The sequence below is a fragment of the Canis aureus genome, chromosome 13, assembly GCF_053574225.1.
Source record: "Canis aureus isolate CA01 chromosome 13, VMU_Caureus_v.1.0, whole genome shotgun sequence".
NCBI classification, from domain to species: Eukaryota; Metazoa; Chordata; class Mammalia; order Carnivora; family Canidae; genus Canis; species Canis aureus.
The window spans coordinates 15,518,189-15,534,418 of NC_135623.1; the positions used below are offsets into that span (position 1 = coordinate 15,518,189).

Below are 16,230 nucleotides of genomic sequence, written 5' to 3' on the forward strand. Positions count from 1 at the left end.
CCCCATCGTAATACCTCCCCACTACCCTTTCCTAACTTGTTGCCAGGCAACCACTTACCTGCTTTTTTAGTTGCTATAAAGTAGTTTGCGTTTTCTAGAGTTCTATATAAATAGAATCACATAGAATGTACCCTTTTTTTCTAAGGTGATCCTGGCTGCTTTCATTTAGCATAATTATTTTGAGATTCATCCTTGTTCTTATGTGTATAAATGTTTCATTCTTATTTATTTTTTGTTTCATTCATTTTTATTGCCGAGTTGTATTTCATAATGTGGATGTGTCACAGTTTGTTTACCATTCACCTGTTGACTTGTTTCTAAATTTTGCTTATTACAAATCTGCTCTGTATGTCTATGTGTGGGTCGGGGTATGGATATATGCTTTAATTTCTTTTAGGGTAATACCTAGGAGTTCAATAACTGGATTGTGGCACATTTTTCTCCCTGCAGCTTTATTAAGATATAATACATTTTGTTTTTATTTATTCATTCATTTATATATCTCCATATAAACTCATGGATATTTTATAGTTTGGGTTATGATCTAATACTACTCTATTTGTTGCTCAAATTATTCCAGATTTGGCTATTGGGAACTCTTTCAGTTGGTTCCTGTGACTCTTTAATATACCCCTATTGGTGTGTGGGTTTTTTTTATTTGTTAATTTGGTTGTTTTTTTTAGTACTTCCTTACTTTCTGGCACTTCAAGATGCTCCAGGCTCATCATGTATATTTTTCACTGCAGTCCTAGAATTAGATATTTCTCTAAAGAGCCCTGGTTCCTTTTATTGGAGAATGGTATTAGAAACTAAGATCTGGATCCTAAGGTGCTTGCTATTACTGGGTACTGTTGCTTGTAGGCCCTCTCTGAGTGAAAAAATTATGTATATACATATTAATTTAGTACGTGCTCATATCTGTAAAAATTTCTATATGTGACCGTCTTGTAAGTTAAACATGACTTTGTACTGATGACTCCAACTTGAATACATTACCATATGGCTCATTCAAGATTCTTCTTTCTGCTTATCTGTAAATTACCTGCTCCTAACAGTGGGAAACCTGGCTTCCATCATCTGCTACCCATTTACTTAATTGTTCCATTTAAGTACACATGTATAACATTATCAGAATTGTTATCTAATACCCCTATGGGAAATCACTTTATCAGAGTACAGTACTCGTGTAATTTCCTTTTGCACTTAGTCTTAGAAACTCCACTCATTTTCAGAGTTACTTAGGTTAGTCCCCTTTCCCTCCCTACCTTGAGTGAAGTTGTCTTACACATATAGATTATTTTGTTGGAGCCTGCATTCCACCCTAAGGTTCTCCAATCTCCTAGATGATTTTTTTAATTTGCATATTGCAAAGTTTACTCTTTGTAGTGCAAAGTTCTGTGAATTTTGACAAGGGCATTGTGTCATGTATTACCATTATAGTATCCTACAGAATAGTTTCACCAGTTTTTTTTTTTTTTTTTTTAGATTTTATTTATTTGAGAGAGAGAGAGAGAGCGCGCACGCACAAGTAGAGGAGGGACAGAGGGAGAGGGAAAAGCAGGCTGCTGTTGAGCAAGGAGCCCCAATGTAAGGCTCAATCCCAGGACCCCAGGTTTAACCAGCTGAGCTACCCAGGCACCCCTCACCATTTTAATAATAATAATTTAAAAATCACCTGTAATTCAGCTACAGTATACTTCAGAGATACTGTGGGTTAGGTTCTAGACCACCACAATGAAGTGAGTATTGCAATAAAGTGAGTCAAGTGAAATTTTTTCTTTCTCAGTGCATATGAAAGTTATATTTTACAAAAAAAAAAGTTATATTTTACTCTATACTGTCATCTTTTAAGTGTGCGGTGGCTTTATGCCTAAAGAAAAAACAATGTGTATCTTAATTAAAAAATACCTTCTTGCTAAAATACATGAACCATCATCTGTGCTTTTAGTGAATTGTAATGTTTTTGCTTATGGAGGGTCTTGCCTCAGTATTGATGGCTGCTGACTGATCTGGGTGGCTGTGGCAATTTCTTAAAATAAAATAACAGTGAAGTTTGCCACAGTGATTGACTCTTTCTGTCATGAATGATTTCTCTGTAGCATGTGATACTGTTAGATAGGTATTTTATCCACAGTAGAACTTCTTTCAAAATTGGACTCAATTATCAACTGTGTTTATCAACTTTATCAACTAAGTATGTAATATTCTTAATCCTCTGTTGTCATTTCAACAGTCTTCACAGCACCTTCAGGAGTAATCTGTCTCAAGAAACTACTTTCTTTGCCCATTTGTTAGAAGCCGCTCCTCATCTGTTCAAGTTCTATCCTGAGATTGCAGCAATCCAGTTACATATTCAGTCTCCATTTCCTATTCTCTAATTCTTTTGTTCTCTGCCTCACATCTGCAGTTACTTCCTCCACAGAAGTCTTGAACCACTCAGAGTTATCCATGAGGATTGGAATCAACTTCTCCCAAACTCCTCCTGTTTATGTTGCTATTTTGACTTTTCCCATGAAACACAGATGATTTCAATGGCATCTAGAATGGTGACTCCTTTTCCAAGAGATTTTTGGTTTACTTTGCACAGATTGATGAGGCAGCTATAACCTTACAAAATGGATTTCTTAAATAAGACATGAAAGTTGAAATGACTCCTTGATCCATGGGCTGTGGAATAAATGGATGTTGGGTTAGTAGGCATGAAAGCAACATTAATCTTAAGATCTCCTTCAGAGCTCTTGGGGCTCAGGTGCAACATCAATGAACAGTAATGTTGAATCTTTTTTCTGTGGTAGGTCTCAGCAGTGGGCTTAAAATATTCAGTAAACCATGTTAAAACAGTTGTGCTGTCATCCAGACTTTGTTCATTTATAAAAATATTAGATTAAGTAAAATTCCTAAAGGTTCTTGGATATTCTGATTGGTAAATGAGCATTGGTTTCATCTTAAAGATTCCATTTACATTAGCCCCTAACAAGAGAGTCAGCTTGTCCTTTGAAGCTCTGAAGGCAGGCATTGACTTTTCCTGTCTAGCTATGAAGGTCCTATTATCCTTTTGTCTGTGTTGGAAATCTGTTGTTTAGTGTGACCACCTTCTTTAATTATGTCAACTAGATCTATTGGGTCACTTGTTGCCTCACCTTGCACTTTTATGTTATGCAAATGGCTTATTTTCTTAAACCTCATGAACTCACTTCTGCTAGCTTCAGACTTTTCTTCTGCAGCTTCCTCATCTCTCTCAGCCTTCATATAATTGAAGAAAGTTAGAGCTTTGCTCTGGATTAGGCTGTGAGTATTGTGGCTGGTTTGATGTTCTGTTTAGACCACTCACACTTTCTCCATATCAGCAATAAGGCTGTTTCACTTTCTTATCATTTGTGTATTCACTGGGGTAGCACTTTTAATTTCCTTCAGGAGCTTTGCTTTTGCCTTCCTTCACAAGTTGGCTCTTTTGTGCAAGAGGCCTACCTTCCAGCATATCTTGACTTTTGACATGCCTTCCTCACTAAGCTTCATCATTTCTAGATTTTGTTCTGAAGAGACATGTGATTTTTTTTTCACTTGAACAGTTAACCTTACCATTGTAAGGTTATTAATTGACCTAATTTCAATAATATTGTGTCTCAGAGAACAGACAGGCCTGAGGAGAGGGGGAGAGAATGGGGGAATAGCCAGTCAGTGGAGCATTCAGAACACATACATTTATTGATTGTCTTATTTGGATACAGTTTGTGACACCCCAAAATAATTATAGTAGTAACATCAGAGGTCACTGATCACAGATTATCATCACAAGTACAATAATAATAATGAAAAAGTTTGAAATATCATGAGAATTATCAGAATGTGACGCAGACATAAGTTGAGCAAATGCTGTTGGAGAAAAGGGGCTTGATAGACTTGCTCAGCCACAAAATTTCAATTTGTGAAAAACAGTATCTGGGACAATAAAGTGAAGTGCAGTAAAATGAAGTATGAGATATGCCTATATTCAGCTTGCAACCACAGATGCTACATTTGTTTTTCAGAAGCTGAATATTAGTTTAATCATTATAGTAAATTACTGCTTTGTTCCCATTAACTCTTGAAGATAAGTCTGGAGGAGGAGATAGAAAAAAAAAGACTATTCTTGAGACTGTGTGGTCTTACTTGGGCAAATAATATGAATATAAATGAAATAGCTAGAATATTGAATGGTTACTATCAACTGACAAGTGGTTGGGGAACTGAGGAAGTTCATTCAGGAGGCATTGAAGGCTATGATTGGAAGCATCTTATAGGGAACCTGTGAATCTTGACCAGGCATTTGAGGGAACTTAGGTTTGAATGGATCAAGTGCCTCACATAACAATATTGAGTATAGACTTACAGGTGGGAAAAACAATCATATATATGGGAAAGAGCAGAATATCTAAAGAAAACAATACTAAAGAATTTGTAGAAGTAAATATATTTTGTAGATATTTCATAGGGAAAATAATCATGTGAAACATACATAAACCTATAAAAATTATTTTTTTGCTGTCCCTCTGCAGGAACAAGGATTTTAAAGTCAGAGAAGTTAACAAATAATGAAATTTTAAGTAAAGAGTTTAGGGGAAAAAAATTGAAGACCTTTTCAGATTCCATTTTCCTTACTTTTCTTTTTCCTTTTTCCTTTTTCTTTTTTTTAACTTAGATGAGTTATCACCACCCTTTTCTGAACAACACAACAGGGAGCAAATTTTAATTGGCTTGGAAAAGTTTATTCAAAAAGAATATGATGGTATGTCATATGTTAAAAATTGATTGTTTTTGTTATTATAGCCACCTAGTCTGAGTTCTGTTTATTTTAAAAGTGTTCATTGAATGTTATGTGTTAGGTAATATTCTAGGTGCTGGGAATACAGTACCAATACAAAAGGTGAAAACTGCTTTGTCAGCTTATATTAAGAGGGGTAGACAGTCAACTAGCAGATATATAATGTGATTTCAGGAAATAAATGCTATTATAGTGTAGGACTTAAAAGGATAGTGGTAGGGTAGTTCTCTTTACTCTTATGGTAGTTCTTTCTGATAGAGTGACATTTGAAGAGAGTCATGAATAATGTGAGGGATCAAGTTACATGAATATCCAAGGAGAGAACATTCTAGAGAGAAAGTATAGCAAGTACAAATATCCCAAGATTAAATTATGTTTGGCATGTTTGAAGGCCGTGCAGGACAACAGGTGGCTGGAGTAGATGTGTGAGGTAGACTGAAATAGAAAGATGAGATCTTGAGAGGGCCTTAGAGATATTGGTAGAAGCACTTTGAATTTTCAGTGTCTAATGAGAAGCTTCTGGGAGGTTTTAACCTTTAAGTGACATGATCTGAGAGAATAGACTATAGGTCCATAAGAATAGAAGCAAATGGAATAATTTAGGAGGCTGTTGCATAAGTTCAGATGAGACATAATATTGTTCTGGAAGAGTCCATGGGAAGTGTTCAGATACAGGACATATTTTGAATGTAACCAATAGGATTTGCTGATGCTTTACATGTTAGATAGGGGGGAAAAGGAGTCAAGGATGGTTTCAAGGCTTTTACATCAGTAGTTGGGTGATATTATTTAACTGAGAAGTCAAAATAGCAGAAGGAGCACCTTTGGGGTACAAGGGTGAAGAATCAAGAGTTTTATGGCCAAATATTTTAGAAAAGGATAGAGTTGATTTATAATTAGAATGAATTTATACTTTAAAAGATAACCTGTTATATACTATACAATTCCATTTTCTGTTATATTTGCTATTATGTAAAGTACTGACCAAATCTAAGTCTGTTATATCAAACTCATGCATATTTTTATTTGCTGATGAACATAGCTTCTTTTGTCTCTCAGTTGCCATTGAAATTTCAAGTTGGACATCAGAACCAAATTGGAGAATTAGGTTTTTACAGTACAGAATTTGTTACCTAAATATATAAAGAATTAATAGTGAGAGAAATCCATTTAAGTCACAGCTTGTTTTGAAGAGGTACCTGTTATTGAATGACACTAAATATGAAAGGGTAACTATCATATTTATAGCAAATGGATTAATCACTCACTTTGGGAGAATCAGTTCTGTGTACTAAGGTGATAATTGTAAAACTACTTGAATTGTGCCCTGAAAAAACTAGTTTATTTCCAAAAGTTAAATCTCTAACTACTGAACTTTACTATTGGTAGTGTTGTGGAGCCTGAAGACAAGTGGATGAATTTATGAGATAGTTAAGTTGAAAGAAATTAATGGACTTGTTGATTGTTTGGATGTAGAACCTGAGAGAGAAGGCTATTAAGAACTATACATATATTTCTGACATGACCAGTTGAGTAGATAAAGATACTATATGCAGAGAAGGGATTATTGGAGCAATAGTAGGTTTGTGGTAAAGTTGAAGAGTTAGATTTAACTTGTTCTTTAGAAAAATGGAAAAAGCAGTTAGAAACCAGGGTTGTGGGAACTTGGGCAAAAGATCTGGACTTTAGATGAATATTTTGGAATTTCTCAGTATATCTGGCAATGGAAGGTATTTAAGCCAAAGAAGTAGACATTTTGTGTTAGTCCATTAGTAGGTAATAGAAGACTCCTCTTTCCTGATAATTATGAAACTTTGGAACTTTGTTTTCCTTTATTTAGAAAAAGCAAGATTGTGCTTATTTGGCTCTTCTAAAAATGGATTTGGATTTCGTGATAGTGATCTGGATATTTGTATGACCCTGGAAGGCCATGAAAATGCAGAGGTAAGAGTTAGTGTCTGGAAAGGGATGTGGAAGTTTATTTTCTTCCCGTGGTGAATGTATTTTAAATTATGTATGTAGTGTTCATAAAAATACAGTGTCATTCTTGGTGTAAATATATTAGCAATAGTAGTATTTGAAATGTAAAAGCATTTAGCATTATCATTTTAGAAGACATTCAAATAACTAAAGTAAATTTATTATTTCCATAATTTTCTGTCACAAAAACCATGTCACTAAGAGTTAAAAGTGCTTTGTAATGAATTTTTGGAAAAAGTTAGTACACCATAGAGTTGCAATTTTTTCTATTGGAACCAATGTGAAGCTGGCGCTGTATTAGTGAATGCTGATCTCATTTCCTCTGTCTTTTCATATCTCTTCTGTTAGATGATGTCTTTGTATCACTAAAGATAGAAAATAAGTGGACATCTAATTTATAAATGGGTTGTATTGTACAAGTTAATTGCAATTTGGGGGCACTTAGAACATTTTTTTTTTTTCCATAAAGCAATGTTACAAATTTTGTGTTCTAGGATAGCTTTTAGAAACTCATTTTGGGTGGGGAGGGGAACTAACATTTATTGAGGCCTCATTTCATTCTCCCAACCACCTTCGAGGTAGATAATTTACCCCATTTTACAGATGAGGAAACTGAGGCTTTGAGAGATAAACTGACTTGCCCAAGTTCACACAGCTAGTAAATGTTGGAGCCGGGATTCGTACCCAGGTCTGTCTGACTCCACAGTTCATGCTCTTTCCATTGTATCTCACTGCTTCTCTGTAATTTATTTAACCCATAATGTAGCTGAAATATAGTACTAATAGTACTGTAGAACCTAACTACTACTTTTGGGAGTTTCACTGTGAGATGCCAGCAGCAGACCTTCCCCCAGAGCAGTCTTAGCAGTGAGAGTGGGTACTTAGGCTTGCTTTCTTCGTATACCAGCCTCCAGCAGTAGAAACATTGTCCAAGCTCCAGTAAAGAAAGGGACTGATTGGACAAGGAAGTATCCCAGGCCTTCCTAGCAGCAACTAGAAAGGAGAGGATCCCTGTAGTTGATCCCTGTAGTTGCTCTTTTCTTTACCAACATAGCTGTTGGAATTTATGTCTCAAAACCAGGGACTGCTTGCAAGATTGGGGTGTGGCCAAGCTTCTGGCATCTGTAGTTGTGTCAGTATAGCCTCTGTTATATTATAAAAGAATTCAGCAGAATAGTGTACCTATGTTTCTGAAAATTTTTTCATAAGGTAGCTTTTAAATTGTTAGGACCAGAGCAAAGATGGCAGAGTAAAGATGTCTGGTAGATCCTTGTTTCTGTCCCTAAGAAATTATTTCTGGTATTAACATTTTATCTTTTTCAAAAAATGGAAAATTTGTAAATATTTTAGTTCTCCTTAACTAACCTTGTACTTAATGCCATCTACTTGGAAAGAGGCTACCCTTCTCCATTTTGAAGAGCAAGAATTGAGGGACTGGGAAATGACTTTAACCCAGGGGAAGAGGTTAGAGTTTAGATACCTTTAATGTAAATTTAATAATCAGATTTCTAATAACTAAGGGTTTGTCTATTATATATAATCTATGCATTCACACTGGAAAGTTGAAGCAATGAAAAAATAAATTTCCTTCCAGATGAGACCGTTGAAACCTAAAATTCAGCATAAATTGTATCTTTGCATAATACAGAGAAAAATTATTTATTTATTCATTCATTCATTCATTCATTCATGAGAGACAGAGGCAGAGACACAGGCAGAGGGAGAAGCGGGCTTCATGCAGGGAGCCCGATGTGGGACTTGATCCCTGGACTCCAGGATCAGGCCCTGGGGCTGAAAGCAGGCACTAAACTGCTGAGCCACCCAGGTGTCCCCAAATTATGTTTTATTATGTGTTAATTAGCAACTATAGATTCCCTTGAATCCTCAGGTTAAGCTGCAATGACTACCGCTCTCTTGTAGCTAAAAAGGACATGTTGGGGATATGCAAAAGTGATTTTAGTAGTAAATGTGGGCACTGATGTGTATATACCATTTGGCTTAATCCAGTTTTTAAAATAATGCCATTATCATCTTCCTGAATTATTCCTTGTATTATGTTTATTGTTACCATATCAACTCTGCTGTCTCAGGCTTTGAAAAAAAATCAATGTATTTAAATTTGTAGAGGTAAGAATTTTCTTGAAGAAGTAGATGCTGGTAATAATTGTATTACTTTCCCTAATCAATAAATAGCTTACAGATTTAAAGTGCTTATTTTGTGCCAGGCATATACTGCTGAATGCTTTACATACAATCCTTCCAACTACTTGATAGGGCAGGAGACTATAGTTACCTTGACTTTGTAGAATAGTATGAAGGTCCGAGGGGTTAAGGATCTGGTCAAAGTCTTGCAGCTAGTTAATACTTAGTTGAAGTTTGAAACCAGGTTTGTCTAAATTCATTGCCTATATTCTTAAACACTATACTGTTTGTCTTCACCAGGTCCATCTCTAGTTATGTATTCACATATTTGAAAACATTATTCTTCTGTCTTTGTGCTTCTCACACTTTAATGTGGATGTGAATTACCTGGGAATCTTGTTAAAATGCAGATTATGATTCATTAGACTGGGGTAGGCCTGAGATTCTGCATTTCCATTGTTTCCAGATGATGGTGATACTGCAGGTCTCTAGGCCACGTACTTTAGCTTATAGCTGGAGATTTTCAATGCTAGTATTAAATGCCTCACTAAAGTGAATTTGCACGAGGCCAAATTGAGTTAGACAAAATTTATTATTTGTTTCTTTTGTTTTTTTAGAAATTAAACTGTAAGGAAATAATTGAAAATTTGGCAAAAATTCTTAAGAGACATCCAGGTATGAATTTTAAATTACACCTTTAAAACACAACATTTTTAAGCTTTTATGAAAATTATTTAACCTAATGGAGTTTTCGTGTTTGTTTTCAATCAGGTTTAAGAAACATTTTGCCTATAACTACTGCCAAAGTGCCTATAGTAAAATTTGAACATAGACGAAGTGGTTTAGAAGGTGATATCAGTTTATATAATACATTGGTAAGTTTCTCTTTCTGTATAGACCCAGGTATGTTTACACTTGTCATTTTAAAAGTTTACAGATCCCTGTCTATACATTTATGTTTAAAAGTTTCAAATGTGAGCATTATAAGACAAAAATATTTTTAGGAATCATCTTGGTATTTCCTTCAGATGAAGATTAGTTTTTGACTCATAGGTATTTTAAGTTTTGCAGTTATATATTCTATTTGGAGTGTATTAATAACTTTTTATCTGATTTATAAGTTCAGTAAATTTGAAATGCTTTCAAATATGTAATTTTTTTTCAGGCTCAACATAACACAAGAATGTTAGCTACTTATGCAGCTATTGATCCTAGAGTACAGTACTTGGGATATACTATGAAAGTGTTTGCAAAGGTATTTATGAAGTGGTTAACGATCTGCTTTGTTATAAAATACAGTGTTTAAAATGAAATATACTGATGTCAGACTTGTGAAAAATATCTTCTCAGTTCTGTTTATCTGAGTTTTTTAAAGGAAGCAATCAATAATAGTTGACTCAAGTTTATACCTCTTAGAGTAGTGTGAGTCTTAGCTTTTTCATGTATGTGCTCTATATTCCCGTGTTCAACACTTGAGTAAATTCTCAGTAGTAAGATTTCTCAGTGTAGTAAAGATTTTCAGCCCGAGGTATGAGAGTTGACATATCATTCTAGTTTGAGTATCTATCTGGGTTAGGAATTCTGAGATTTGGGTTTAGTTATAAATATTTCTGGCCGAGAAAACAAAACAATACCAATAAAACCTTGTGTTTCTCCAATTATAACACTTATGCTACTGAATTGTTTTCTTGTTTTGCACTAAGTGTGTAAACTCAATGAAGATAGAGAACTGTATCCCTACTTTAGTGTGCCTGCTTTATGATAGCTGCTCAGTAAATAGTTAATTTTTTTAATGTGTTGGTGGAAGGCTTCTAGTAGCCGAGTGACTTTATTGCATTTTCATTTCATAAAATCCACTTTTCTACAACAGGGAGACAGATAAGTCTCCCATATATGGACAGAGGTGTCATCTTAGAAAAGAGTGGCATTTAGCCACATCCTCAAATTGTATTTGATATGGCTACTTTTCTAGATTGACCTCACAGAATAACTTTAGCAAAATGGTTCTGTACTTCAGTGGAGTTGTGGTAATGAAACTAAGGCTTTCATGTTAGAGAAATCATTCCTCCCCCTTTATATAATATCAGCTAAAGTCTTACTCAAGGCAGTTTCTGAGGATTCTTTTAGGATTTATTTTTAATTAAAAATTTGTTTGGAATAGTCACCTTATTCATGTGGTTCAAAAGTCTAAAGGGATTTCTGGTGGAAAAATTTTCCCTTCTACACCTGTCTCCTAGCCAACCAGTGCCTCTTGCTGGAGGCAACTGGTGTTAAAAGTTCCTCTGTATTCTTCTGGAAATATACCAGTATAAGCAAATACATATGTTTCTTGTCTCCTTTTTTATGACAGGTATAACTCTGCTAAAAATGTTGTTTTGTACTTTGCTTTTCTCACTGATCAATAGATATTGGAAATTATTTCCTATTAGTATACTAAAGCTTTTGTCTTCTTTTTTTTTTCCTTTCTTGTTTTTTGTTTTTTTTTTTTTTTTTAATGACTACAGCCTGTTCAGTTGTGTGGTCATCGGTTGTTTAAAACCTATGCTTTATTATTATTATTTTTTAATCTCAAACAACAGTGTGCTGTGATTAAAAAAACTTTAGTTATTTCACATTTTTTTGGTGTGCTTGCAGGATAACGTCTTATAATTGCTAGGTCAATAAGTGAGATTGCTTTTGTAATTTTGATACTATCATATTTTTCTTCAAGATTTTTTGCTAATTTGTATTGTCATCTGTAATGTATGAGAGTGCCTGTTTACCCATCCTCATAATAGTTTGTTATTTAACTTACAGATATTTGACAGTTTGATGGGATAAAAAAAATTGTATCTTAGAGTAGTCAGTATTTCTGCATGGAATAAGATTCTGAAGTTTTATTTTCAATCATTGTTATGTTTCTTTAGCGATGTGACATTGGAGATGCTTCCAGGGGAAGTTTATCTTCATATGCTTATATCCTTATGGTGCTGTACTTTCTACAGCAAAGGAAACCACCTGTTATCCCAGTTCTACAAGAGGTAGGTGTTTAAGAAAACTGGAAAGGAGTTTCTTGTGAAAACATTAAACATAGTAGGCCTTGGTCAGTTTATGAGGCCATGAAGGATTTTTCCAGCATGGACATCCTAAGTTTTCTTCTTCTCTTCATGATATAATCACATAGTGAACCTTTTTGAAAAATTCATTATGGGGGCATATAGACTGCCAAAAGAATTTTAGACAACAGAACTATTGAATATCTTCCATAGTGTGTTTGTATTTCAGTCTTAGAATGTTGCAGATGATGGTGGAAGTCGTATGGCCCATGAATGCACACATTCTGGTCTCAGATACAAGTATAAAGTGTTTTCTCTCCATAGTATTCTCGCTGCTCCTGCCTGGCAGTGAAGTTTGGTATATTCTTGTGTGTACTTTGGTCGACTTTGTGAATTTTGGTTGAGGAAAAAAACCCAAGGGAATTCTTGCTCATCTCTGTAAGGTCATATTAATTGCATCAAGCATAAGAATGTATGTCAGAAGAAACCTACTGTTCATCAGATTTGGTAATTCATGGGTTCCCTTTTGGTAGCCAATTTATACTCTGAAATAGGCTCAAAGGAGTTCTTAATCATCTATCTATTCCTCCTCATTTTTGGACAAAGTATATTTGCAAGCATTTGGGAGGATCCAGTTCTGGTATCCTTAGAAAGGTGATTATTTTGAAGTAAGAGAGAAGCATCAGAATTGTTTGGTAAATCATATATTCTGACTTTTCGCAAACCAATAGTCCTGGCAGAGAAGAAAATCACAAAATAAGCAAGCCACATGGTGAATGTCAGATGGCCTTAGTAAGTTTTAAAAAGTTCTAATGAATGCCAAGTGCTTATAGCAGCCTTTATTCCTCCTTTTAAATTAACAGTAAAGAAGAAACAAAAATTTCAAATGTCCTTTCCTGACAAAATTTTAAGTTGCTGAATCTATGTTGAGTGATGTAATTTTTAACAAGGTTGTTCACAGTAGGATATTTAAAATTTAACATGAATTAAGGAGGCCTGACAATGCCAAGGTCATTCTGTGTATTAGTCTAACTATTGTTAAGGCTTTAAATTTGGGTATCTTAAATGCATTATTACCCAGCAATATCACAGCAGCCATTTACTATAATTTGCTATGACTTTGACAGAACACAGTGATTAACTCAAGTGGCACACAAATTTTGTTTTCATGGTGGTTTGTCTGTGTTCTCATTCCCATGAATGAGGAGCCACTCAGGCAGTACTATATAATGGAAAGAGCAGGGGCGTGATTTTGAAGCCAGAAATACCTTATCTGAATCCTAATTCTGACATTGTGGCCTTCAATAAGCTGCCTGACTGCCACTAGTCCAAGTTTCATCAACAGTATTAATGTAATAATAGTATTATTTCAGTATATTGTTATAAGGAACAGAGAAGTCAAATGCCTTTGAATTATAGTGGGTTCTAAGGTAGGTGTTCATAAATGGTGCTTGCTTTATTATTACTACTACTATCATTAGCATCTTTATTAATATTATTATTGGAATAATATTGGAAAAATATAGATAGGACTGCAGTAGCCAACTTCAAGAACTCTCCCATTATCTGCTTAACAGTGCTTGATGAAATGAGAGACAGTCCATGGAATGTTTTCCATCATAATGAGCTCTGATTGTGGGGGGCTTTGTGATACATATGAACTGATGATATATGGATTTTTGCTTCTGGCCTTTTTTGCTTGTCATATGGGACCCCATTGTCCATTGCTCTGGCATCATTTAAGTATTGGTCATTGACATCGATCAACTTTTAAGGGTAAGGATATGTTTAATGAAGCTGTTGATCTTTGACTCCATTTGTAATTGAACCTAGACTTGAAGTGACTGAGTATAAGTAAGACTCTGAGAAGTATATTTTTCATGGTTAATAACACAAAGTTCTTTAAGTCAAAAGGAGCTTTCCTAAGCAGAATGATTTTGCTGTATTCTAGAAAATCATCATATGTAAAAGTAAATTTTCGTGTAAAGATATTAAAAGAGAGGGTTAGGGATTGTTAATCACACTTGATATTATGAACTTCCATGTTTTCTAAGCTCATACCAGCTTAAAAATTGCAATTGAATGGATGACTCTTGAGGACATTATGCTAAGTGAAGTAAACTAGTCACTAAAGGGTAAATATTGTATGATTCTACTTTATATAGGGTGGTCAAACACATAGAGATGGAAAGTGGAATGTGGTTTTCAGGGGCTAGGAGAGGGAGGAACAGGAAATCATTGCTTAATAGTATCAGTTTTATTTTTGCAAGATGAAAAGAATTCTGTAGATGGATGGTGGTGATGGTACACAACAGTGTGAGTGTACTTAATGCCACTGAACTGAATATTATAAAATTTACCATCATGATCATTTTTATTATGTGTATTTTACCACAACTAAAATATTGCAATTTAAATATAGCAGCAGATCCTAAAATACTACAATTAAATATGAAAGTAATTGTGGAAATGTACAGGATCTCCTTGTACAAATATGATTATTTCATGAGGTTTTTAGAGGAAAGACTGAGAGCTTGAGTAGAGGATGATTAGTGTTGAGTGAAAGAGAAGAGAGAAATGGAAAGAGAAATTGTGTGTGTGAGTGTGTGTGTGTGTGTGTGTGTGTGTGTGTGTAAGAGAAAGGGAGGATAGCATTAATCCTAAGGCCTGAAACAGTGTAAAATTAGAAAATGAAATATGAGAGCTCATTAAAAATATAGGCAAATCAGTGATTAAACATCTTCCAACGCCCACAGGGTCCATTTACCGTGTTATCAGCCAACATAGTTGGGCTTGGATTATGGGTCTTAGTCAAAAATAAGAATTACATTAAAAAGAATCAGGGTCAAAAGACGTAGCCTGTATTATTCCCATGTAAACCTATAATAGCATCTATAAGGGTACAATATCCTATAATGGTAAAATTATACTTTGATTTCTTTAATACCTTTATTTCATTTTTTAGGGCAGAATTTGTTGTAGGTATTCTAGGCTTTCCCATGTTTCTTTTATGAAGTGTCAGAATTTATGGTAGATAGTAATTGTATGTAAGTTACATAAATTTAAAAAGCAACTGGGGAGCCTAGGTGGTTCAGTCAGTTAAGTGTCTGACTCTTGATTTTGGCTCAGGTCATGATGGCTTGTGAGATGGAGCAGTGCCTTGGGTTCCACACTCAGCAGGAAGTCTGAGAGTTTCTCTTTCCCTTTGTCCCTCCCCCTTTGCATGCGTGTGCTTACATGTGCACTTGCTCTCTCAAAAACAGCTTATGAGCCTAAGTTTCTGGAAACTTCATCTTTTTGTAAACATGCTTTTGGAGTAAATACATTCATTCAACAAACCTGTATTAAGTATTCTTTGTATGACAGACTTTGATGTAGTAGGAATTTTGGCTCCAGAGTTAAGTTACAGTTTTTGCCTATGAGAAATTTAAACCTGAGAGTGAGATTAGAGGGGCCAGACATGTTAATTTTGTAAATAATTGTGCCACCTAAAATGCAAGGGGTGATGGGGACCACCTTATCTGATGGTTTTAAAGTATTTTCTGGCAAGCTGTAGGTGCTCATTAGTGTATGTGTGAGAAGCAAGGTAAGATAAAAATGGGGTATGTTTTCTCCACTCAGCCTTCTATTTAAAGTACTACTTTTATCTGTTTTAAGCTTCCGGGAAGATTCCTCTTAAGAAAAGATTCTATAGCTTAAAAGAAAAATAAAATTTGATAACAACTGACCTAATTAATCTAGTCTCTCATTTTCGTTGGGAAAACTTAAGATTTTAGGAGAATAATTGTCTTGTCTAGAGTCACTACTAGGCAGGATTAAGACTAGAAATGAGGCCAGCTGACGGTGAGCCTGTTGCAACTTTTTACTTTATTGCATCTTTTTTAAAGAACTCCTCTTACACAGGATACTTTTCTTCTAGTAGCATTGCACCACCACCACCCCTTTCCTTACAATGAGTAATTATTCATGAAGATTTTATAGTTTTTATCCAGGTGTTGGAGAGATGTCAGAAAAAGCTACCTAATTTTCTCTTCAAAAAAATCAATACTCAGGGGCTTTTTTAGCCTCATCTGATACAGATAACTGTTTAAAAATACTAGAGCTCTTCCCCAAAACATACAGTTCTATTGATTTCCTTTGGGTGTACAAATCAATAGGTATTATGTAGGTATTATGTAGGTATCTAAGGATATATGATCCTTAGATGAAAATATGGTTTTCATTGTTTTTTTTTCTTTAGTTTTACTTCATTAGTCTTGGGCTGGATGGGTT

At 34.8% G+C, this 16,230-nt stretch overlaps 1 protein-coding gene across 19 annotated transcripts in view; it reads left to right on the forward strand.

Moving 5' to 3' along the window:
* The window catches only part of TUT4 (terminal uridylyl transferase 4), a 127,062-nt gene that overhangs the window by 78,332 nt on the left and 32,500 nt on the right, over window positions 1-16,230 (forward strand). For 18 of the 19 annotated variants that reach the window (XR_013350319.1, XR_013350320.1, XR_013350321.1 and 15 more), the window contains 6 exons: window positions 4,679-4,765; window positions 6,642-6,745; window positions 9,541-9,598; window positions 9,695-9,798; window positions 10,089-10,178; window positions 11,830-11,943. Coding sequence is in view for 13 of the 19 variants with exons in the window: in XM_077844910.1 (XP_077701036.1) it covers window positions 4,679-4,765; window positions 6,642-6,745; window positions 9,541-9,598; window positions 9,695-9,798; window positions 10,089-10,178; window positions 11,830-11,943 (557 nt within the window). In the remaining 6 variants the exon portion in view is untranslated. The remainder of the gene's footprint in view (window positions 1-4,678; window positions 4,766-6,641; window positions 6,746-9,540; window positions 9,599-9,694; window positions 9,799-10,088; window positions 10,179-11,829; window positions 11,944-16,230) is intronic. The other variant, XM_077844907.1, reaches the window with a different exon arrangement.